A 26167-nucleotide genomic window follows, 5' to 3' on the forward strand; every position below is an offset into this window, starting at 1 on the left:
CGCCCAGAGTAGTATCTTTGACACCTCTCGCATGCAGGCTCTGCTTTTTGTCCCTCCTTGTCGGTTGATATACGCCACCGCCGTGGCGTTGTCGGACCATTCCTTGAGCAGAGGAGATGCCTGAAACAGAGCATTGTAGATCGCCCGAATTTCAAGAATGTTGATTGGAAGGAGGCTTTCGTGCGATGACCACCTGCCCTGGAACTGTGCCCCTTGGGTGACAGCTCCCCATCCTCGCAGACTTGCATCCGTCATGAGGAGGGTCCAATCCTGAATTCCGAAACTCCTGCCCTCCAGGAGATTGGAGGACTGAAGCCACCACAGGAGGGACATCCGGTGCATCTGGAGAGGTGATCCGGACCACTTGCTCAGGAAATCCAATTGAAATGTTCTGGCATGGAACCTTCCATATTGGATCGCCTCGTATGAGGCGACCATCTTCCCCAACAATCTGATGCAAAGATGGATGGATACTCGAGCAGGTCGGTACACCATGCGGACCATCTCCTGAAGAATTCTCGCCTTGTCCTCTGGTAGAAACGCCTTCTGTGCCACAGTATCCAGCAACATCCCCAGGAACAGGAGCCTCTGCGTTGGCTCCAGGTGGGACTTCTGTAAGTTGAGGATCCACCCATGGTCGGACAGAAGACGGATGGTGCGGTCGATATGGAGCAACAAAAGTTCCCTGGATCTTGCCTTTATCAGAAGATCGTCTAGATAAAGCACCACATTGATCCCCTGGACCCGGAGTTGAAGCATCATCTCCGCCATCACCTTTATGAATACCCTCGGTGCTGTTGACAGGCCGAAGGGTAGTGCCTGGAATTGGAAGTGTTTAATTAAGCATGTTTTTGCCAGTGCAGTCACGGGGATCCTAGCGGGACCCCCCAGGGAGGGTCCCGTACATCGTGCCCGTGATCAGCCACACTTTGAACCGGGGACCCCCCTAGCAGGGCCCCCAGTGTGTACTCACCGATGTCACCTTCAGCAGGGTTAGGAGTGTGTGGCGTGCTGCGACTGCGACAGCCAAGGCGCAGTGCCCAGCCGAACAAACAGCTCCTCAGGACGGTGGTCCTGCAGAGGGGAAGCGGCTCTGCACCTCGCAAGGCCGGTGACCGCCCCCACCCCCCCCCACCACCACCACCACCTCAACTCCCACGGTGCAGGTATGCTGTTGCCCAGACAGCATACCGAAAAAAATAAAAGATTTAAATGAAATTGAAGAAAACTATCTGGACCTGCAGAGATGTGCATCCTCTCCTGAGAGCACTTTTTTCTAAACTGCATGTAGGAGGGGGCATAGAGGGGAGGAGCCAGCACACCCAGTGAAGAAAATTTTAAGTGCACTGGCTCTTTTGGACCCTGCCTATACCCCATCGTACTCGTTTCCCCCAATATCCTTTATGGATGCTAGAGAAACAAAGAATGAAGGAGCAGTAGGGTTATTGGTTACAAAAGTCAGCAGGTGGAACATAATTCATTTACTGCAGATGGAGAAATAAAACTGTGTGGAAATGCCTGTGTTTAGAACAAAGGTTGCTCTCTTTCAGTGAAGAAATATTAGTACCACACATCTCCAGGCAAACACGTAACATAATTGCATGATAATGAAATACTGAGAAACGATGAACTTCACAATAGCCACATGCATATGAGAATGCGTGTGGCTATTACATAATGGATATAACTCAGTGGCTCCATTTATCTAGAATTACCCATAACAGTCATGATTTTTTTCTATTTGAATTCTGGAACTTGGAATCATTATTGTTCCACAATTCAAGCTCCTGATGCATGTCGCTAAACAGAAAAAGTGGGAATACCAGTTTTCATTGACAGTTTGCTGTATTTAGCACCAAAGCCAGGAACAAAACCAAAGATAGCAAAGGATAGTGTTTATTACATCAGTGTCCTTGTTTTGGGTCATAAAATTATTGAATCCATACAATAATCTTCTAGTGCAGTCAACACTTTTCTCACAAATATTTTTTCAAAAAAGACCATACCTGTATATACTTCATAAAGCGATGACATTTACCACAGCGAGACAGGGGTTTGCCAGTGGCAGCCAAGGGTGAGAAGGAAACTTCCATTAACTCGTCCATTCCTTAGAGGTAATGAAGACAATATCAGGGTGCTATAGTGACATCAACATATTTAAATCCTTCTCAGGAGGTTTATTTCCTCACTGACAATTTTTTTTAAAACCTCCAATAGCCTAAATTCTAATAGTGAACAATTACCAAACAACACAGCATGACAGGCAGCTGTGCTCAATGCTTCAAGAACAAACTGCTCTCTGCTGACACGAAACCGACGTAGCTTCATAAATCAGAAGAGAATATTCAGCACATCCCAATTAGTGTCCAATGGCTGCTAATTAGGGGTTAAACCAATTCCCCTCTAATCAAATAAATTGCCTACATTTCTGGTTGTCAAAAATAGGCGATATAATCACAAATGGCAGGTGTTCAACATAAGATTCCTTCCAAATTACTTGTTGGGTGGGTGGAAAATACCATAAAATATTTAGAAAAAATAAACATTTCCTATACTAAAGGGGCCAATACATCAGGTAAGTATTGGGGCAATTCCCCATTTTGACAATGACGGGTCATTGGCAAAATTCCAACATGTTGGAAATCCTGGATTTGCAGATTTCAACCCAAAAATTGATCGGAATCAGGGAGTCAGGGATTTTTAACAAGGTTTTTTGCTGAGCCCTAGACAAATTGGCAATCACATAGTCCATCAATCAGATCGCTGATCGGCAGAAAGGGGAATTGAGCTGAAGATATATGGCCCCATGTAATGCGGGTCAAAAATCTTACAGCGATTCCCGTTCTGCTGATCCAATGACTGGCGATCTGATCAGTGAACTCCGACAATTGCCGATTTGTTGAAGGGACAGAAAAAAATCTACATGAATTGGCTCATCCACCAACAAAACAGCGATCATTGGAGTCTGGCAATCTGCGCATCAGCAGAAAGGGCAATCGCAGCTAGATGTATGGACCACATTATGCAGGGCCATACATCTAAGGTCCAATTCCCTGTTCCGCTGAACTTTGATTATCAATGATTTGTCGGCAGATCAGAATAAACCCTACATATTAAAATTCCTAGTGGATTTACGAAATGTTGGAATTTGCCAATCCCCCAACCCAATTATTAAGCCACAATTAATAAGAGCTGCTTATTACACAATGGCAGGTCTCAATAAACAGAATAAATATTAGCTTTGTAACAATTAAGTGGGAGTATGCACAATAAACACAAATTTCCAGAAAGTTGGGTACACACTGGATAGATGTGTACACTGCATGGCGCTGATTGCGATATTGTACGGTTGGCCGTGCAGCGCATCCGCCCAGATGATATTTCATACAGGAATGCGCAGATTGTCAATACACACTGAGCGGCCCGGACAATATGTCGCTCTGATTTGGCCGAAGGTGACATATCAGACCTAGATCGCTCCAGTCTGTACCCAGCTTAAGACTTTTTAGCCACTTACTTTTGGAGGGCAAATATACTGAAATGTGGTTAATAATGATATCCCCCACACACAGGAGATTATTTTCTCTAACCAAAAATGCCCTAAAAGTTTAAACAAACAATACAGTAACAAATCTGGCCCTCAACTAAAAAGAAATATAAACAGTACTAAAGGAATAAAGTTAAAATGATCTAAATTCATTGCAATATTACCAACAAGTTCATTTCTATTTAGTATTCCATGATTTTTCTAGTTTAAGAACAGACACTTGTTTGGTCATTATTCAGGTTACGCTTATTACTCTACATCGGTGACCTGTGAGAACACAAACGTAGCTCACTTCTGATGAGAAATCACAGAGTGGACAATATCTAACCTGCAATGGAGTCCACAAAGTAGTGAAACTTTCTTTTGAAGATATCCAGAGTGTGATCCAAGACTTGCTGGAAATTTGCTTTCCCATGAGCGATCAAATTGAGTTGCTTCTCGACTGCACTGCGAATAGTTGGTAGAACCAGCTCCTGGTCTAGTAGACAGAAAGGGGTAAGACAGCATTCAGACAATGCATCTTTAAGAGGCTGGGCGCAGTTTGGATACTGGGAATATTTCAGAGAGGGTAGACGGAAAGTGCAGACTGTCTTTCAGAGTGCAGTGCTGTGTATCAGCTTGCATTGCTGGATACAATCCTGTGTGTCCAGCCAGCAAGTGGGCAATAACCTGCTGACTTTAAAAATGTATACGTGCCCTGCCAGCAATTAGTTAGTATGGTAAGCCTATATTTAAAGCCTCTTACATTTATTATGCCTTTAAAACGGGATCCGGTCTGAAGATCGACAGTGTCTAGGTCGACAATGTTTAGGTCGACCACTATAGGTCGACAGTCACTAAGTCGACATGTTTTCAAGGTCGACAGGGTTTCTAGGTCGACATGTTCTAGGCTGACAGATCAAAAGGTCGACATGAGTTTTTAAATTTTTTTTTCTTTTTTAGAACTTTTTCATACTTCACAATCCACGTGGACTACGATTGGAACGGTAACCTGTGCCGAGCGCAGCGGAGCGAGGCACCTTGCCCGAAGCATGGCGAGGGGATGCGGTACACTAATTGGGCTTCACAGTCACTGTACGGAGAAAACGACACCAAAAAAAACAAGAAAAACTCATGTCGACCTTTTGACCTAGAACATGTCGACCTAGAAACCATGTCGACCTTCAAGCCCTGTCGACCTACTGACTGTCGACCTATAGTGGTCGACCTAGACACTGTCGATCTAATGATCCACACCCTTTAAAACGGCCAACAGATTCTGTGGCTGGTTGGTTGACTTCAAGTCTGCATTTCACCTGATTGTTATCAGCTAGAAAACCTGTGTAATTCGTGAGTGTCCCAGGTTAAAGGGAAAGTATGGTAATACCTTTCTTAAGGTAAGGTATTACACTGCTACTTCATAATGCCACCCGGCTGGCAATTTTTTTTGGGAATAACACTGCATCATCAATTACTCACCACTGGAAACATTGGGGCAGATGTATTAAGCCTGGAGAAGTGATAAAGCAGTGGTAAATGCAAGGTGATAACGCACCAGCCAATCAGCTCCAAAATATAAATTGACAGTTAGGAGATGACTGGCCGGTGCATTAGCACCTTCCACTTATCACTGCTTTATCACTTCTCCAGGCTTAATATATCTGCCCCAATGCTCTCAGGATAAGATCGATGACCTACAAAATAGGATTTTAGTACCTACCGGTAAATCCCTTTCTCGTAGTCCATAAGGGATACTGGGGATCACTTAGTATGATGGGGTATAGATGGGGTCCAAAGGAGCCGGTGCACTTTAAAGTTCTTCCACTGGGTGTGCTGGCTCCTCCCCTCTATGCCCCCTCCTACAGCCAGTCTAGGTAAAACTGTGCCCGAAGGAGAATTGACATACTTGAGAGAAGGAACATAACAATAACGAGTGGTGAGATTCACACATGAGCACACCACAACATAAACCGACCAGCAACGGCTGGTAAAAAGACAGCAACAGCTGAACAGGTAAACTTTTGCAGTAGAAAAACCTGCAGACTCGGCCACGCACTGAGGCGTGCGCCCAGTATCCCCTATGGACTATGAGAAAAGGATTTACCGGTAGGTAATTAAAATAATATTTTCCCTAGCATCAATAAGGGATACTGGGGATCACTTAGTACAATGGGGACGACCCAAAGCATCTAGAACAGGCGGGAATGTGCGTAGACGTCTACGCATCTTCTTTGGCCAGGGTATCAAACTTGTAGAACTTCACAAAGGTGTTCTTCCCCGACCAGGTAGCAGCTCTGCATAATTGCAAGGCCGAGACTCCACGGGCAGCCGCCCAGGAAGAGCCCACCGATCTTGTAGAGTGGACCTTCAGAGACTGAGTAACAGATAAAGCTGCCGACACATAGGCCCGTTGGATTGTCAGCCTAATCCAACGAGCAATGGACTGCTTAGAAGCAGGTCAACTCTTTTTCTGCGTACCATTGAGCACAAACAAGGAATCAGTCTTTTGATCCGAGCCGTCCTCTTGACGTAGATCTTCAAGTCTTGCACAGCATCCAATGCCTCCGGAGGAACAGAAGCGTCAGAACTAGACAGGACCACAATAGGTTGGTTCAAGTGGAATGCAGAGACAACTTTCTGCAGGAACTGTTGCCTGGTCCTGAGCTCTACTCTGTCTCCATAAAAGACCAAGTATGGACTTATACATGATAAGGCCCCCAATTCTGGGACATGCCTAGCAGAAGCCAGGGTCAGCAACATTACCGTCTTCCATGTAAGGTACTTGTCTCCACCGTCATCAATGGTTCAAACCAGGAGGACTCTAGAAACTTCAATACCACATCCAAATCCCGGGGTGCCGTTGGTGGCACAAAGGGAGGCTGTATGTGAAGTACCCCTTGCAAGAAGGCCTGAACTTCTGGCAATACTGTCAACTTCTTCTGGAAGAAAATAGAGAGGGACGAAATATGAACCTTAAGGGAGCCCAGACGTAGGCCCATATCCACTCTAGCCTGGAGGAAATGCAAGAAGCGTCCCAGGTGAAATTCCGCAGAAGGATACATACGTTCTTCGCACCAAGAGACATATCTCCTCCAGATATTATGGTAGTGCTTTGACGTCACAGGCTTCCTGGCCTGAACCATGGTTGCAATAACCTTCTTGGAAAGTCCCTTGTGAGCTAGGATGTCCACTCAACCTCCAAGCCGTAAGTCCGGGCAGACGAATGGTCCTTGTTGAAGAAGATCTTTTCTCATTGGCAGATGCCAAGGGTCTTCAACGGACATGTCCAGAAGATCCACGTACCACGCCACCCAAGGCAAATCTGAGACAATCAGAATTGCCTTGACACCTTGATTTCTGATTCGCTTTAGTACCCTCGGAAGCAAAGAAATCAGAGGAAACAAGTAGACCAGCCGGTAAGTCCAAGAGGACGTCAACGCATCTATTGCCCTTGCCTGAGGGTCCCTGGTTCTCGAGCAATACCAGCGAAGCTTCTTGTTGAGTCAAGAAGCCATCATGTCTATCTGTGGGCAGCACCACAGGTCAATGATCTGTTGAAACACCTGATGGTGGAGACCCCACTATCCCGGGTGGAGATCGTGATGACTCAGGAAGTCCACTTTCCAGTTGTCCACCCCCGGAATGAAAATGGTGGACATTGCTCTTGCGTTTCTTTCTGCCCAGAGGAGTATCTTTGACACTTCTTGCATGCAGGCTCTGCTTTTTGTCTCTCCTTGTCGATTTATGTAAGCCACCGTCGTGGCGTCCGAATGAACTTGGATCATTCGATCTCTGAGCAGAGGAGAGGCCTGAAGCAGAGCATTGTAGATTGCCTGAAGTTCCAGAATGTTGATTGGAAGTAGGGCTTCGTGGGCTGACAATCTGCACTGGAACTGGGCCCCTTGGGTGACAGCTCCCCATTCTCTCAGACTCACATCCGTCGTGAGGAGTATCCAATACTGAATCCCGTAACATCGACCTTCCAGCAGGTTTGAGGACTGTAGCCAGTACAGGAGGGAAATTATGGCCTGAGGTGAGAGATGTATGATCTGATGCATCTGAAGATGTGATCCGGACCACTTGCTCAGGAGATCCAATTGAAATATTCTGGCATGGAACCTGCCGTACTGGATCGCTTCGTATGAGGCTACCATCTTTCCCAACAGTCGGAATGCAAAGATGGATATCCAATTTGGCCTTAGAACTGCACGGACCATCTCCTGGAGCGTCCTTGCCTTGTCTTCTGGGAGTAATACCTTCTGAGCCACTGTATCCAGAATCATCCCTAGAAACAGGAGCTGCTAAGTAGGGTCCAGGTGAGACTTCTGCAAATTGAGAATCCACCCATGATGTGACAGAAGCTGATTAGTGCGGTTGATACTGTGACCTATAGAAGCTCTCTGGATCTCGCCTTTATCAAGAGATCGTCCAGGTAAGGAACAATGTTGACCCCCTGGACTCGGAGCTGGAACATCATTTCCGCCATCACCTTTGTGAAGACTCTCGGAGTCGTGGACAGGCTTAAAGGCAGGGCCTGGAATTGGTAGTGGTCGTTCAGCAGGGCAAACCGCAGGTAAACCTGGTGAGGTGGCCAATTCGGGATATGGAGATAAGCGTCCTTTATATCCAGCGAAACCAGGAACTCTTGTTGATCCAGACCTGAAATCACTGCTCGCAAGGATTCCATCTTGAACTTGAAAACCTTTAGGTAAGGGTTCAAGGATTTTAGATTCAAAATGGGCCTTACCGAACCGTCCTGCTTTGGAACCACAAACAGGGTGGAGTAGTAGCCCTCCCCCTGTTGTAGCAGCGGCACAGAAACAATGACTTGGGACTGGACCATCTTCTGGATGGCCTGTTGCAGTGTAACTTGCGTATCCTCCAAAGCTGGTAAGCCTGATTTTAAAAAATCGGTGGGGAGGAGCAATGTCGAACTCCAGCTTGTAGCCCTGAGAAATTAGCTCTGGCAGGAGCTGTCACAGACGCGGCTGAAGTGACGCAACCAAGCTCCCACCTCGAGATCCTCTCGGGGTGGGGGGTGCACCGTCATGCTGAGTTCTTCGAGGAAGCTGAACCAGTGCCCTGTTCCTGGGAACCCGCAGCTGCTTGTTTTCTAAGCTTACCTCTGGTGCCTCGTGTAACGTTGGAAGCACCTCTGGCTCTAGAACAAAACATAGCAGTCCGAAAAGACTGAGTAGATGGCCCCGGGTAGGAGCGCCTAGCCGGCGGGGCCCCAGAGGGGAGAAATGTGGATTTTCCTGCAGCAGCTTTTGAAATCCAAGTATCCAACTCAACCCCGAAGAGCCACTCCCCTGAGAAAGAGAGAGCCTCCACACTGCGCTTGGAATCTGCGTCCGCTATCCACTGGTGCAGCCACAAAGCTCTGTGTGCAGACACTGTCATAGCAGTAGTCCTAGCATTAATAGCACCTATCTCTTTAATAGTCGCACAGGACTCGTGCAGTGTCCTGAATGTGTTTTACCAGAGTAACCATAATCACCAGAGACATATTTTCCCCCCGCAAGGCCTTCCTGAATCTGGCCCGTCTAGGTGTGAATGGCATGCCTCATCCAGCAACCTGCTAGCACAGGTTCTTGTGATGCACCAGATGCTGTGTAAATGGACTTGAGCGTAGTCTCAATCTTTCTATCCCCAGTGTCCTTCAAGGCCGAGGATCCAGGAACCGGTTACACCACTTTTTTAGAGACGGGAGACAGAGACTTCTACTGCAGGGGAGATCTTCCCAGTGTTTCCTGCCTTCTGGAGAAAATGGGAAAGTGTTAAGGGAGCGTTTAGTCAACTGGAATTTTTTGTCAGGATTTTTTCAGGCTAACTTAAACAAGTCATTGAATTCCTTAGAATCAGGGAAAGAAACGCTAGTCTTTTTCTGTGCTGCGAATAACGACTGCTGTGCTGCTACATCTTCCAATGGGATTTTTAACACATCCCTGATAGCAATTATGATGGGCTCAATCCCCTGTGCAGGAGATGAATCCTCAGTAATAGGATCCAGTCCTTCCCCTCCTCCTGTCCTCCTCCATCAGATTCTGAAAATATATCAGGGAGCCCACGCTTATGTCTGTCATCTGCCTCTGCCAGGTCTGCTGCAGCTGCTGTGTCTTCTGACTATTTGCAGTGAACGGAGATGACATGTCTGCCATCATGGTTTTTATAGCACCTAGCCAGGATGGCTCCTGGACCTCCCCACAACATCCTCACTAACCTGGGAGGACTGACTGCATTGTTCACATGAAAGAGGACCAGCTACTGAGGGAGAGAATCTGGTATGACATACAGTGCATAATTGGTGTTTTACCATGTTTACAATATAACACCCACACACACTATTATTATTATTACTACCTGTTACTTATATAGCGCACTCATATTCTGCAGCACTTTACAGAGAATATTTGTCCATTAACTTCAGTCCCTGCCCCAGTAGAGCTTATAATCTATATTCCCTATCACATGTACACACAGACACATTCACACTAGGGTTAATTTTGTTGGTAGCCAATTAACCTACCAGTATATTTTTGGATTGTGGGAGGAAACCGGAGTACCCAGAGGAAACCCAAGCAAGTACGGGGAGAAAATACACACTCCATACAGTTAGAGCCACGGTGGGAATCAAACCCATGACCTCAGTGCTGTGAGGCAGTAATGCTAACCATTACACCATCCGTATGTCATATTCTATGGCACATATACAGACAAGTATAGATATAGACAACAAGCCTGCTCAAATTGTACGTGAGGAGGAGACCCAGAGAGAGAAACCAGCACACCCAACCATAGCAGACTCAGTAAGACTGCAGGTTGCCTGTAACATGTTGTAATACCGGAGTTTTGTCCTTTTTTGGACACTATAGCATTATATATGCGGCTCCCCCCCTTAATTACACTCTTGTACCAGCTTTCCTGTGTATCTGGAGTGCCTGGAAGGAGCTGTGGTCCCTGCTGCTGCAGCTATAAGCAGAGGAAGGCGCCAAAATGTTGCTGGTCTAGCTCTGAGGTAGCTCCGCTCCCCCACCCAATGGTGCCGGAGCTACAGTGATTTTTATGCTGGCAATGTCTCCTATGTGGTGTAAAACGAGGTATGAATACCTGTTTTCACCACCGCTGGCCAAAGTACACAGGGGGGCTATAGCGGGCGATCCGGGGAGCAACCGTATGCCACCCCAGCGATTGCGCCGCACCGGTAACTGCGGGAACCCCCTATCGGGGCCCCCGGTGTGTACGCACCACTCATCCCACCTTCAGGCTAATGTTAGCGGTGTGTGGCGTGCCGCGATTGCGACCGCTAAGGCGCAGTGCCCCGCTGTACAACAACCTCTCAGGACGGTGGTCCTGCAGCGGGGAAGCGGCTCTGATGCCTTAAAAGGCCGGTGACCCCCCCCTTACTCCTATGGTGCAGGTATGCTGTTGCCCAAACAGCATACCGAAAATAATAATAAGTTTAAATCAAACTGAAGAAAAAAATCCTCTGGACCTCCAGAGTGTGCATCCTCTCCTGAGGGTAAATTTTTCTAAACTAGCTGTAGGAGGGGGCATAGACGGGAGGAGCCAGCACACCCAGTGGAAGAAATTTAAAGTGCACCGGCTCCTTTGGACCCCATCTATACCCCATCATACTAAGTGATCCCCAGTATCCCTTAGGCATGCTAGAGAAACTTTGTTGCGTTGTACCAGTGGGGCATTTTACCCCTTTCACATTGCACAAATAACATGGATCGTGTGCGGTGTGAAAGGGCCATGGTCGAACTTTCGGCTCGTCTGAAAAGCAGTGTTATTCCTGGGTTGAATACCGGGTCAGTGATAGCGTGATCTGGTTCCAGTACCAGTTCACTACATAGGGAGAGGCGGCGTGGAGATGAGCTCATCTCCCAGCGCCGACTCCGCTGCAGGGTCCGCCCGACCCTGCTATGGCAACAGACCCGGCAAATTGCTGGGTCGGGAAGCCTGCAGTTAGCGTCCAATGCCGGATCCCAGCCGGGAAGGACCCGTTTCCATTTCCCGGGTGGGATCCGGCATTGGCGATGTGAAAGGGGTATTAGTGTTTTAAGCCACTTTATCAAATCTACCAGACAACCGCAATTGCCAGTACATATCTCCAGCTTGTCTGGATTGGCACTAAATCCCTCAGATATCATATTGATATGGGAAAACAGATTTGAAAGCAATTGCTCTTTTCTTTCTTAAAATGCACAGTCTATGACCCTCTAATTCTACCAGTTTAATAAACAGAACATGCTTTTACAGACGATTAGAACATAAAAATTAAGATGGGTGTATTCCATGCATTATCTCAGCCAGATACAATTCATACATGTTAGATTTCCTATTACCTGTAGTATAGATTTACATTAACAGCGCTTTGTACACTAGCTTCCTGCAGTCATTCCAGCACTGTTGTTTGTACTTACCTATCTTATAATAGCCGTGCACTAGTACAATGCCCAAGCTGGTAGGCTTCAGTCTGCGCCCACTTTCTACTGTTACATAATTGCGCTGACAGACATTGTTGATGTGCACGGGGATGCTGGCATCCGTACCTAAGGGTTATAAGGTGAACTGCATTATGATAACCCATCAAACAAACAGGAACATATAGCTCATGGACTACAGTATGAATCAGAAAGGAAATGTGAAACATATATAACAAATCCTATACATGACTGTACAACAGTACCAAGAAACACAACAATCTAACATACAAAACAATACTCAAACACACATTATTTATACCCATGTAGAAAAAAATAAAATCCAGGATATAAAAGGATTTTCAGAATGTAACGATGGCAAAGATGAAAATATACGTTATGGTAAAAAGTTACCGTTGACAGCGGTATTTCTCTTAAGTCCACAGGTTCCACAGTATACATTGGGATATGGTTGAGCGACAGCGGATCTTGCACCAATCGGTCAAAGCTTTCTGGCCTCCCAGCATGCAGCGGGCCCGTCCATATATCCCCGCCTCCTGGCTCATGCAAATCAGTTGTTTTCCAAAGCTTAAGGCAGGAGCATCATGTAGAGCCCTAATCAGGCGAGAACACCACACATACACACCCTTTCATACAAGAGGGAAGAGGTTAGTGAGTAAAAGGATCCTCAAATCAGGTGCATCAGGGTGGGATCCCTGTGGAACCTGTGGACTTAGGAGAAATACCATTATCAACGGTAAGTTCTTACCGTAACGTATATTTCTCCCGCAGGGTCCACAGGATACATTGGGATGTCCCAAAGCAATTTAGTGGTGGGGACGCTCCTGATTAGACAGGAGAATCCTTCGCCCGAATTCAGCGTCCTGAGAGGCAAAGGTATCTACGGCATAATGTCTAATGAATGTGTTAATGGAAGACCATGTAGCTGCCTTACATATCTGTTCTTCTGAAGCACCACGTTGTGTTGCCCAAGATGGGTCTACTTTACGAGTAGAGTGAGCAGAGACATTATCCGGAACCGGGAGATCAGCCTGAGAAAATGCTTCCGAAATAGTCATCTGAAGCCACCTCCCCAGTGTCTGCTTATCAGCAGGCTATCCTCTCTTGTGAAATCCGTAGAGAACAAAGAGATAATCTGTCTTTCTGATAGCACTGGTACGATCTACATAGATCCTTAAGGCACGGACTACGTCCAACGATGCATCTCCCGCAGAGAGGTCCGGCCCCTGGAAAGCCAGGACTACAATTTCTTCATTAAGGTGGAATTTAGACACTACCTTAGGAAGATACCCAGATTTAGTTCTGAGAACTGCTCTATCTGGATAAAAAAAAAATCAGAAATGGAGGACGACATAACAATGCGCCTAAATATGAAACTCTTCTAGCTGAAGCCATGGCCAGTAGAAAGAGAACCTTAGCTGTCAACCATTTAAAATCCACTCTTTTAAGTGGTTCAAATGGGGCAACTTGAAGGGCCTTTAAAACTAAACTTAGGTCCCAAGGCACTGTAGGAGGAACAAGAGGAGGTTGAATGCGCAGCATTCCCTGGAAATATAAGAATTTACTTACCGATAATTCTATTTCTCGTAGTCCGTAGTGGATGCTGGGGACTCCGTAAGGACCATGGGGAATAGCGGCTCCGCAGGAGACTGGGCACAAAAGTAAAGCTTTAGAACTACCTGGTGTGCACTGGCTCCTCCCCCTATTACCCTCCTCCAAGCCTCAGTTAGGATACAGTGCCCGGACGAGCGTACACAATAAGGAAGGATTTTGAATCCCGGGTAAGACTCATACCAGCCACACCAATCACACCGTATAACTTGTGATCTAAACCCAGTTAACAGTATGATAACAGAGGAGCCTCTCGAAAAGATGGCTCACTACAACAATAACCCGATTTTTTTGGTAACAATAACTATGTACCAGTATTGCAGACAATCCGCACTTGGGATGGGCGCCCAGCATCCACTACGGACTACGAGAAATAGAATTATCGGTAAGTAAATTCTTATTTTCTCTGACGTCCTAGTGGATGCTGGGGACTCCGTAAGGACCATGGGGATTATACCAAAGCTCCCAAACGGGCGGGAGAGTGCGGATGACTCTGCAGCCCCAATTGAGAGAACTCCAGGTCCTCCTCAGCTAGGGTATCAAATTTGTAGAATTTTACAAACGTATTTGCTCCTGACCAAGTAGCTGCTCGGCAAAGTTGTAAAGCCGAGACCCCTCGGGCAGCCGCCCAAGATGAGCCCACCTTCCTTGTGGAGTGGGCATTTACAGATTTTTGGCTGTGGCAGGCCTGCCACAGAATGTGCAAGCTGAATTGTACTACAAATCCAACGAGCAATAGTCTGCTTAGAAGCAGGAGCACCCAGCTTGTTGGGTGCATACAGGATAAACAGCGAGTCAGATTTTCTGACTCCAGCCGTCCTGGAAACATATATTTTCAGGGCCCTGACAACGTCTAGCAACTTGGAGTCCTCCAAGTCCCTAGTAGCCGCAGGCACCACCATAGGTTGGTTCAGGTGAAACGCTGAAACCACCTTAGGGAGAAACTGAGGACGAGTCCTCAATTCCGCCCTGTCCGAATGGAAAATCAGATAAGGGCTTTTACAGGATAAAGCCGCCAATTCTGACACGCGCCTGGCCCAGGCCAGGGCCAACAGCATGACCACTTTCCATGTGAGATATTTTAACTCCACAGATTTAAGTGGTTCAAACCAATGTGACTTTTGGAACCCAAAAAACTACATTGAGATCCCAAGGTGCCACTGGAGGCACAAAAGGAGGCTGTATATGCAGTACCCCTTTTACAAACGTCTGAACTTCAGGGACTGAAGCTAGTTCTTTTTGGAAGAAAATTGACAGGGCCGAAATTTTAACCTTAATGGACCCCAATTTCAGGCCCATAGACACTCCTGTTTGTAGGAAATGTAGGAATCGACCCAGTTGAATTTCCTCCGTCGGGCCTTACTGGCCTCGCACCACGCAACATATTTTCGCCAAATGCGGTGATAATGTTTTGCGGTTACATCCTTCCTGGCTTTGATCAGGATAGGGATGACTTCATCCGGAATGCCTTTTTCCTTCAGGATCCGGCGTTCAACCGCCATGCCGTCAAACGCAGCCGCGGTAAGTCTTGGAACAGACAGGGTCCTTGCTGGAGCAGGTCCCTTCTTAGAGGTAGAGGCCACGGATCCTCCGCGAGCATCTCTTGAAGTTCCGGTTACCAAGTCCTTCTTGGCCAATCCGGAGCCACGAATATAGTGCTTACTCCTCTCCATCTTATAATTCTCAGTACCTTGGGTATGAGAGGCAGAGGAGGGAACACATACACTGACTGGTACACCCATGGTGTTACCAGAGCGTCTACAGCTATTGCCTGAGGGTCCCTTGACCTGGCGCAATACCTGTCGAGTTTTTCCCAACAGTTTATAATCATGTGGAAGACTTCTGGGTGAAGTCCCCACTCTCCCGGGTGGAGGTCGTGTCTGCTGAGGAAGTCTGCTTCCCAGTTGTCCACTCCCGGAATGAATACGGCTGACAGTGCTATCACATGATTTTCCGCCCAGCGAAGAATCCTTGCAGCTTCTGCCATTGCCCTCCTGCTTCTTGTGCCACCCTGTCTGTTTACGTGGGTGACTGCCGTGATGTTGTCCGACTGGATCAACCCCGGCTGACCTTGAAGCAGAGGTCTTGCTAAGCTTAGAGCATTGTAAATGGCCCTTAGCTTCAGGATATTTATGTGAAGTGATGTCTCCAGGCTTGACCATAAGCCCTGGAAATTCCTTCCCTGTGTGACTGCCCCCCAGCCTCGCAGGCTGGCATCCGTGGTCACCAGGACCCAGTCCTGAATGCCGAATCTGCGGCCCTCTAGAAGATGAGCACTCTGCAACCACCACAGGAGAGACACCCTTGTCCTTGGTGACAGGGTTATCCGCTGATGCATCTGAAGATGCGACCCGGACCATTTGTCCAGCAGGTCCCACTGGAAAGTTCTTGCGTGGAATCTGCCGAATGGGATTGCTTCGTAGGAAGCCACCATTTTTCCCAGAACCCTTTCATTGATGTACTGAGACTTGGCTCGGTTATAGGAGGTTCCTGACTAGCTCGGATAACTCCCTGACTTTCTCCTCCGGGAGAAACACCTTTTTCTGGACTGTGTCCAGGATCATCCCCTAGGAACAGAAGACGAGTCGTCGGAATCAGCTGCGATTTTGGAATATTGAGAATCCAATCGTGCTGCCGCAACACTACCCGAGATAGTGCTACCCGACCTCCAATTGTTCCCTGGATCTTACCCTTATCAGGGAATCGTCCAAGTAAGGGATAACTAAAATTCCCTTCCTTCGAAGGAGTATCATCATTTCGGCCATTACCTTGGTAAAGACCCGGGGTGCCGTGGACCATCCATACGGCAGCGTCTGAACTGATAGTGACAGTTCTGTACCACAAACCTGAGGTACCCTTGGTGAGAAAGGTAAATTGGGACATGAAGGTAAGCATCCTTGATGTCCCGAGACATCATGTAGTCCCCTTCTTCCAGGTTCGCAATCACTGCTCTGAATGACTCAATCTTGAATTTGAACCTCCGTATGTAAGTGTTCAAGATTTTAGATTTAGAATCGGTCTCACCGAGCCGTCCGGCTTCGGTACCACAACAGTGTGGAATAATGCCCCGTTCCCTGTTGCAGGAAGGGTACCTTGATTATCACCTGCTGGGAATACAGCTTGTGAATGGCTTCCAAAACTGCCTCCCTGTCAGAGGGAGACATCGGTAAGCCGACTTTAGGAAACGGCGAGGGGGAGACGTCTCGAATTCCAATTTGTACCCCTGAGATATCCCTTGAAGGATCCAGGGGTCTACTTGCGAGTGAGCCCACTGCGCGCTGAAATTCATTGAGACGGGCCCCCACCGTGCCCGATTCTGCTTGTAAAGCCCCAGCGTCATACTGAGGGCTTGGCAGAGGCGGGAGAGGGCTTCTGTTCCTGGGAACTGGCTGATTTCTGCAGCCTTTTTCCTCTCCCTCTGTCACGGGGCAGAAATGAGGAACCTTTTGCCAGCGTGCCCACGAAAAGACTGCGCCTGATAATACGGCGTCTTCTTATGTTGAGAGGCGACCTGGGGTACAAACGTGGATTTCCCAGCTGTTGCCGTGGCCACCAGGTCTGAAAGACCGACCCCAAATAACTCCTCCCTTTAATAAGGCAATACTTCCAAATGCCGTTTTGGAATCCGCATCACCTGACCACTGTCGTGTCCATAACCCTCTACTGGCAGAAATGGACAACGCACTTAGACTTGATGCCAGTCGGCAAATATTCCGCTGTGCATCACGCATATATAGAAATACATCTTTTAAATGTTCCATAGGCAATAATATACTGTCCTTATCTAGGGTATCAATAATTTCAGTCAGGGAATCCGACCACACCAACCCAGCACTGCACATCCAGGCTGAGGCGATTGCTGGTCGCAGTATAATACCAGTATGTGTGTAAATACATTTTAGGATACCCTCCTGCTTTCTATCAGCAGGATCCTTAAGGGCGGCCATCTCAGGAGAGGGTAGAGCCCTTGTTCTTACAAGCGTGTGAGCGCTTTATCCACCCTAGGGGATGTTTCCCAACGCACCCTAACCTCTGGCGGGAAAGGATATAATGCCAATAACATTTTAGAAATTATCAGTTGTTATCGGGGGAAACCCACGCATCATCACACACCTCATTTAATTTCTCAGATTCAGGAAAACTACAGGTAGTTTTTCCTCACCGAACATAATACCCCTTTTTGGTGGTACTCGTATTATCAGAAATGTGTAAAACATTTTTCATTGCCTCAATCATGTAACGTGTGGCCCTACTGGAAGTCACATTTGTCTCTTCACCGTCGACACTGGAGTCAGTATCCGTGTCGGCGTCTGTATCTGAGGTAACGGGCGCTTTAGAGCCCCTGACGGCCTATGAGACGTCTGGACAGGCACAAGCTGAGTAGCCGGCTGTCTCATGTCAACCACTGTCTTTTATACAGAGCTGACACTGTCACGTAATTCCTTCCAACAGTTCATCCACTCAGGTGTCGACCCCCTAGGGGGTGACATCACTATTACAGGCAATCTGCTCCGTCTCCACATCATTTTTCTCCTCATACATGTCGACACAAACGTACCGACACACAGCACACACACAGGGAATGCTCTGATAAGAGGACAGGACCCCACTAGCCCTTTGGGGAGACAGAGGGAGAGTTTGCCAGCACACACCAGAGCGCTATATATATATATATATATATATATATATATATATATATATATATACAGGGATAACCTTATATAAGTGTTTTTCCCCTTATAGCTGCTGTATTTTTAATACTGCGCGTAATTAGTGCCCCCCTCTCTTTTTTAACCCTTTCTGTAGTGTAGTGACTGCAGGGGAGAGCCAGGGAGCTACCCTCCAACGGAGCTGTGAGGGAAAATGGCGCCAGTGTGCTGAGGAGATAGGCTCCGCCCCCTTCTCGGCGGCCTTATCTCCCGTTTTTCTGTGAATTCTGGCAGGGGTTAAATTCATCCATATAGCCCAGGAGCTATATGTGATGCATTTTTTGCCATCCAAGGTGTTTTTATTGCGTCTCAGGGCGCCCCCCCCCCCAGCGCCCTGCACCCTCAATGACCGGAGTGTGAAGTGTGCTGAGAGCAATGGCGCACAGCTGCAGTGCTGTGCGCTACCTTGTTGAAGACAGGACGTCTTCTGCCGCCGATTTTCCGGACCTCTTCTGTCTTCTGGCTCTGTAAGGGGGCCGGCGGCGCGGCTCTGGGACCTATCCATGGCTGGGCCTGTGATCGGTCCCTCTGGAGCTAATGTCCAGTAGCCTAAGAAGCCCAATCCACTCTGCACGCAGGTGAGTTCGCTTTTTCTCCCCTTAGTCCCTCGATGCAGTGAGCCTGTTGCCAGCAGGTCTCACTGAACATAAAAAACCTAAAACTAAACTTTTCACTAAGCAGCTCAGGAGAGCCACCTAGTCTGCACCCTTCTCGTTCGGGCACAAAAATCTAACTGAGGCTTGGAGGAGGGTCATAGGGGGAGGAACCAGTGCACACCAGGTAGTTCTAAAGCTTTACTTTTGTGCCCAGTCTCCTGCGGAGCCGCTATTCCCCATGGTCCTTACGGAGTCCCCAGCATCCACTAGGACGTCAGAGAAAAAGTGTGCACATCCTGTAAGTTGGCAATTTTCTTTTGGAACCATACAGTTAGTGCTGACACCTGCACTCTCAAGGAAGCCACCCTTAAACCTCCTGCCTGAAGGAATGCTAGGATTCTGGAAACTCTGAAAGACCTGGAGCCAAGTTTCCGTTCACTGCACCATTGAATATAGGCTTGCCATATTCTGTGATAAATGCAAGCTGAGGAGGGTTTCCTTGCTCTAAGCATTGTTTGAATTACCTGTTGTGAGACTCTTCTTGCCTTCAGGATGGAGGTCTCAAGAGCCACGGCATCAAAGGCAGTCGATTCAGATGTCTGTGATGACAAGGCCCCTGAATCAGTAGATCTGGACGTTGAGGTAGTAGGAATGGAGCATCCATCGACATCCTCCGCAGATCTGTGTACCAATGAATTCTAGGCCAAGCCGAACCTATTAGTATCATGGCACCTTTCCCTTGTTTTATCTTTCTCACCACCCTGGGTAATAGGGTGATGGGAGGAAACACATAGGCCAGATGAAAGTCCCATCTCACTGACAGGGCATCCACAAAAATCGCTTTGGGATCCTTTGTTCTTGATCTGTATGCGGGCACCTTGTGGTTCTGACGAGACGCTATGAGATCTATCTCTGGCAACCCCCATCTGTCGACCAGGGTCTGGAAGACTTCCAGGTGTAAAGCCCATTTGTTTACATGAATGGTGTGCCGACTGAGAAAATCCGCTTTGCAGTTTAGGACTCCTGGAACGAACACTCCGGACATGGCTGGAAATTGACGTTCTGCCCACTTTAATGTGTTACTTACTTCTTTCATTTTGCTTTCCGGCTGCGAGCTCCTCCCTGATGGTTGAGGTATGCTACTGCCGTTGCATTGTCCAAGCGGATCTGGACTGGTTTCCCCTGAAGGAGGTCCTTTGCCTGATTCAATGCCATGTATATGGCTCGAAGTTCCAATATATTTATTGGCAGGCAACTTTCTTCCTTGGTCCACAGCCCCTGGAAGCAATTTCTTCCTGACACTGCTCCCCAGCCCTGAAAGGCTGGCATCCGTTGTCAGAATTTCCCAATCTGATATCCAAAAGGGTCTCCCTTTGTCCAGATTGGCTGTCTAGCCACCAGGCTAATGACCTCCTTACTTAAAGAGGAAGAACCACAGTCTGCATTTTTATTGTCTGATGAAAACCATTCCACTTGGTAAGGATCAGATGTTGCAGAGGCCTTGAATGGAACTAAGCATACTCTACCACATCGAATGTTGACACCATTAATCCCATAACACGCATTGCTGCGTGAATGGATACTCTTCGACTGTGTAGAAGCTCCTGGATCCTTAACTGAAGTTTGGTTATTTTGGTCAGAGGCAAAATTACTCTCTGAATGCTTGAATCTAATACAGCACCCAAGTGAGTCAACCATTGTGACGGAACCAAAAACGATTTGCCCAATTTATGAGCCAACCGTGCTTCTGCAGACACTCTATTGTCTGTTGCAGATGACACAGAAGCAATTCCTGAGACTGTGCCAGGATTAAAAGATCATCAAGATATTGAAATATTCTTATCCCCTGCTGCAGGGAGATAAGCTGCCATAATCACTATAATTTTGGTGAATACTCTGGGGGCTGAGGCCAGACCAAATGGCACAAAACTGAAAATGCTGCTGGAGAATAGCGAACCTGAGATCGCGCTGATGGGACAGGGATATAGGAACATGTAGGTAAGCATCCTGTATATCCAGGCACACCATAAAATCCCCTGGTTCCATAGCCAAAATTATGGAACGTAAGGTCTCCATATGAAACCAAGGTACCCAAATGTACTTGTTCAACATTTTTAGATTAAGTATGGACCGGAACGACCTGCTTGGCTTCTGGACTAAAAACAGGTTGGAGTAGAAACCCTGTCCTTGCTGTGTAGGAGGAACCAGAATAATTATTCCTGACTGAAGCAATTTCTGAACTGCCTCTTGCAAAGCCCTGGCCTTCCTCTCTACCAAAGACGGGCTGGTACAAAAAAAAACATTGAGGAGGGTTTTTCCGAAAGCAAACGCATAACCGTGAGATACCGCTTCTTGCACCCAGGCATCTGTGGTAGACTGCTGCCAGATTTGTGCAAAATGAAGAAGTCGGTCTCCCGCCCTGGGGTCCCCCAGGTGGAGGCCCGCACCATCAGGTTTATCTTCTGTTTTAGAAGCCGGTCCTCTGGTTACCCAATGCTTTTTAGTCTTACCAGACCTGACATACTGGGACTGTTTGCTATTACCCTTTACTTTTGTTTTTCCTTGAAACCGCTTCTGACTCCAAAATACTGGTTAACTCTTTACCAAAGAAAATGTCTTCAGTAAAAGGTAACGACTCCAAAACTTTTTTGGATTCTGAATCAGCTTTCCAGGTGCGTAGCCAAACTGCTCAGCGAGCGGCTACTGTTGAAGCGGATGCTTGAGAGGCAAAAGTACCCATATCTAAGGCTGCTTCTTCCAAGAATATTGCAGCCTGTTTGATATGTGCTCTCTAGATGTCATTGAAATTTCCCCTTCCAATGTATCTGCCCAGGCAGCCACTGCTTTAGCCATCCAGCTGAGGCCATGGCTGGTCTAATGATTGCCCCAGACAGGGAAAAAATGTTGTTGTTTTTTAGCAAACCATCTACTCTCCTATCCGTGACATCATTTAAAGAAGTCGAAGACAGAGGTAATGTAGATTTTCGCACTAAGCGAATCACATGCATATCTACTTTAGAGGCTACCTCCTTCTTTAAACAGTCCCCAGTCGGAAAAGGATAATTGGAATTCAATTTCCAAGGAATTCTAAATTTCTTACTGGGCGTAACCCAAGCCTCTTCCATATTTCCGTCAGATGTCCTGAACCAGGAAACTCAGTCTTACTGTTTTGGGACGTTTAAATACAGGTGCCTTGGATTTTAACACAGGCTCTGCGGATTCTTCTCAGGATAAAATGGATTTCATTGCAGTAATCAACTCAAATATATCCACTGAGTTGAAACCTTCTTCCTCATCCTCATATGCAGAACCAGAGTGTAATGAGTCTTCGTCCTCTGATGAATCCTCATCTGAAACATGTGTAGACTGTGAAGATGTTGTTTGGTGTCTAAATGATTTACGTATCACTGGTTTTTCAGCCTGTTTCTGTTGAGAGGCTACCGATTCCCCTGCTGGAAATGATAAACCGCAGGAGGTGGAATACTGCACATAAGGGTTAATAGTGTAACCCATCGCTGGTACAGAAGTTTATCTGCTCAGCTATACTGGATAATGTCTGTGCAAACACAGCCCATGGGGGATCAACTTGCACCTGAATCTGCCTTGAATTTTTCAAGAGACATTGGTAAAAGCTAAAACAGTTTGCACACAATCCATCCTGAAGCAGGTCCTGAAATGTTAACCCAGCTTTACATGACAAACATCATATGAGTGTCGGTGCTGCTGTGAGTTTATTTTCCTCACCTTTGCCGCTCTTAGACATGATAAATAATCAGACACTTTCACAGTGTAATACACAATTTGTGACTATAATCACTTTAAATGTGTTAGGGTGTGTACACACGGTGAGATCCCTGCTATGTTCGACTTTGATTATGCGATTTCCCTTGAACTCCCCCAGAGCCCAGATTGTACAGATTTTGACTATCTGTGCTTGAGATTTTGTCTATGTACGATTTTGACTAAGTGCCAATTTTGACTATACTTTGTACTAGATTGTACACTAGATAGTCAAGATTGACTTGCCTGCACAGTCTATCTAGCCTTACGATACCGACCCCACGGAAGCGCGCATCGGGATCGAATCTGTATCGCAAGCTGCCTAGCACCATGAGATATGCACTAACTTTTCATAAGATTTTGACTATATAGTCAAAATCTCACAGATTTATCTCACCGTGTGTACACACCCTTAAAGTGACATACAATCAGACCCCACCCTGCTTAGCACCAGCATTAAGGATCGGAGTAAACAGAGAAAACGGACAGTATTTATAGCAAAGTCAGCAATCACACAGCAATATGAGCACATATTCAACTACAGATACAGTTCAAGTATGTAGGAGAAACATATTACTGCATTACTTTATAAAAGTTTTAACCGTATTCAGACGCATAGCGAAAGAAACCACAGTAATATTATCAAACTCATATGCATTATACACTTATCCAACTATTCGTACTCAAGTGTAGATAGAGACTTAGTGCTGTATAGCCCGTATTCAGGAGAGTGGGACACAGGGAGACTTACCCCGCTTCCAGGATCGATCAATACGTTTGCGTACGCTGAGTGGATCCAGACGCTATAAGTGTACACCACCGCTCCGTGAACCTATAGTGAACACAGACGCCCAAGTGAACACTGACGCACCAGTCACACAGCCACCTATGCTGTGACTGGGTCCCTTAGTACACAGCGTCTTGGTCGGAAGCGGGAATTCAGTTCATGGCGGGAGACTCAGAGGAAACTGGTCATGAACCGGGGGGAGGGGGGACCAAGGGAGCGTCTAACTCCCCACTGCCGACATCAACCCTAGGGATCGCTGCCTCATGCTACCCCTGGAGCCTATGATCCCTAAGGCCTAGCGCTGGTGCACTCTCGGTGGCAGCCGCGTCACCGACTGTTTGGTAGTCTCCCCCCAAACAGAGCGGCTGTGTTCTTGTTCCCCCTCTAAGCGAAACCGATGCCTTACCTTCCCCCCGTGCTCCGGCCACAGCCTGGTAACGTCTGCTGGACCTGTTATGTTTATCTGACATAGACGCCCGCCAAAATAGCACTGTACTCATGGGCAAGCGTTGTCGCGACACGGCGGGGAGTTGTTGGAGCAACTCTTTCTAAGGTACGTATAAGACGCTTTTTAGAACGATCACTCAGAAAAAATAGTAACACTATAAAAATGAAATAAAAAAGCTTATGGCTGCTAAAAACCAGCAGCCCTTAGACTGTGGTCCAGCTCCTGCCGCACCAAACAAAAAATAGGACTTTGGTAACCAACCAGTAAATCTTTTTCTCGTAGTCCGTAGAGGATGCTGGGCTCAACATTAGTACCATGGGATATAGACGGGTCCACCAGGAGCCACTGGCACTTTAAGAGTTTGAGAGTGTGGGCTGGCTCCTCCCTCTATGCCCCTCCTACCAGACTCAGTCTAGAAACTGTGCCCGAGGAGACGGACATCTTCGAGAGAAGGAATTAATACAGATAGTGGCGAGATTCATACCAGCTCACACATACAAGGCACCTCAAGCTAAATAGCTTGAAAACACACCAACTGCTGAAACATTACTTATCAAGTAACAATGCAGTACATAACTAAACAAAGTTGTACTGAACCAGATAACGGTTGCAGGAAAACGAAGTGTTGGGCGGGCGCCCAGCATCCTCTACGGATTACAAGAAAAGGATTTACCGGTAGGTAACTAAAATGCTATTTTCGCTTACGTCCTAGAGGATGCTGGGGTCCACATTAGTACCATGGGGATGTACCAAAGCTCCCAGAACGGGAGGGAGAGCGCGGAGGCTCCTGCATCCCAGAACGGGAGGGAGAGCGCGGAGGCTCCTGCAGAACTGATTGACTGAACTTCAGATCATCAGAGGCCAAAGTATCGAACTTGTTAAACTTTGCAAACGTGTTCGACCCAGACCAAGTTGCCGCTCAGCAAAGCTGTAATGCCGAGACACCACAGGCAGCCGCCCTGGAAGACCCCACCTTACGAGTAGAGTGGGCCTAAACAGATTTTGGACACGGCAAACCTGCCGTAGAATAAGCATGCTGGATAGTGAACCTAATCCAGCGAGATATAGTCTGCTTTAAAGCAGGACACCCAATTTTCTTTGGATCATACAGAACAAACAGAGTCCGATTTCCTGTGACGAGCAGTCCTCTTCACATAGATTTTCAAAGCCCTCACAACATCCAAGGACTTTGATGAAATTGAGGAGTCAGTAGCCACTAGCACCACAATAGGCTGGTTGATATGAAATGCCGACACAACCTTCGGAAGAAACTGCTAACGTGTTCTGAGCTCAGCTCTATCTTCGTGGAAGATCAAATAAGGGCATTTACAGGACAAAGCCCCCAATTCTGACACACATCTAGCAGCAGCTAAGGCCAACAACGTCTCAGCCTTCCATGTAAGAAAATTGACCTCAACCTGCTGTAGAGGCTCAAACCAGTCCGACTGGAGAGACTGCAACACCACGTTAAGGTCCCAAGGCAACGTAGGCAGTACAAAGGGAGGTAGGATGTGAAGAACTCCCTTCAAAAAGGTCTGAACCTCAGGGAGGGCAGCCAATTGTTTCTGGAAGAAAATGGACAGGGCCGAAATCTGGACCTTCACAGATCCCAACCTCAGGCCCATATCCACACCTGCTTGCAGGAAGACAGGAAGAAGAGAAAACGTCCCAGTTGAAATTCCCCCACATGAAATTTTTTGGATTCACACCAAGAGACATATTTCTTCCAAATACGATGGTAATGTTTAGACGTTACACCTTTCCTAGCCTGTATTAGGGTAGGAATTACCTTCTTCAGAATGCCCTTCCGAGCAAGTATCAGGCGCTCAACTTCCATGCCATCAAACGTAGCCGCGGTAAGTCTTGATAGGCGAACGGTCCATGCTGTAGCAGGTCCTCCCGAAGAGATAGAGGCCTCGGCCCTTCCTGCAAGAGATACAGAAGGTCCACGTACTAAACCCTGCCTTGGCCAGTCTGGAGCAATGAGGATCGCTTGAACTCTTGTTCTCCTTACGAGCTTTAGAACTCTTGGAATGAGTGGAAGTGGTGGAAACACGTACACCGACTGGAACACCCACGGAGACACCAGGGCGTCCACTACCACTGTTTGTGGGTCCCTCGGCCTCGAACAATAACCCCCAAAAGGTCTGTTCTTTCCTTGAACACCTCCGGATGGAGACCCCACTCCCCTGGATGGAGATCATGTCTGCTGAGGAAGTCTGCTTCCCAGTTGTCTCTACTCCCGGAATGAAGATTGCTG

General features: G+C 47.2%; 1 protein-coding gene across 2 annotated transcripts in view; it reads right to left on the minus strand.

The window, feature by feature from the left end:
- TOP3B (DNA topoisomerase III beta) overlaps positions 1-26167 on the minus strand; it is a 195793-nt gene that overhangs the window by 28685 nt on the left and 140941 nt on the right. For both annotated transcript variants that reach the window (XM_063964784.1, XM_063964785.1), the window contains 3 exons: positions 11956-12084; positions 3876-4025; positions 2007-2107 (listed from right to left, as the gene is read on the minus strand). In XM_063964784.1, the coding sequence (XP_063820854.1) occupies positions 2007-2107; positions 3876-4025; positions 11956-12084 (380 nt within the window). The remainder of the gene's footprint in view (positions 1-2006; positions 2108-3875; positions 4026-11955; positions 12085-26167) is intronic.

Source organism: Pseudophryne corroboree, chromosome 1 (assembly GCF_028390025.1).
Source record: "Pseudophryne corroboree isolate aPseCor3 chromosome 1, aPseCor3.hap2, whole genome shotgun sequence".
NCBI lineage: Eukaryota > Metazoa > Chordata > Amphibia > Anura > Myobatrachidae > Pseudophryne > Pseudophryne corroboree.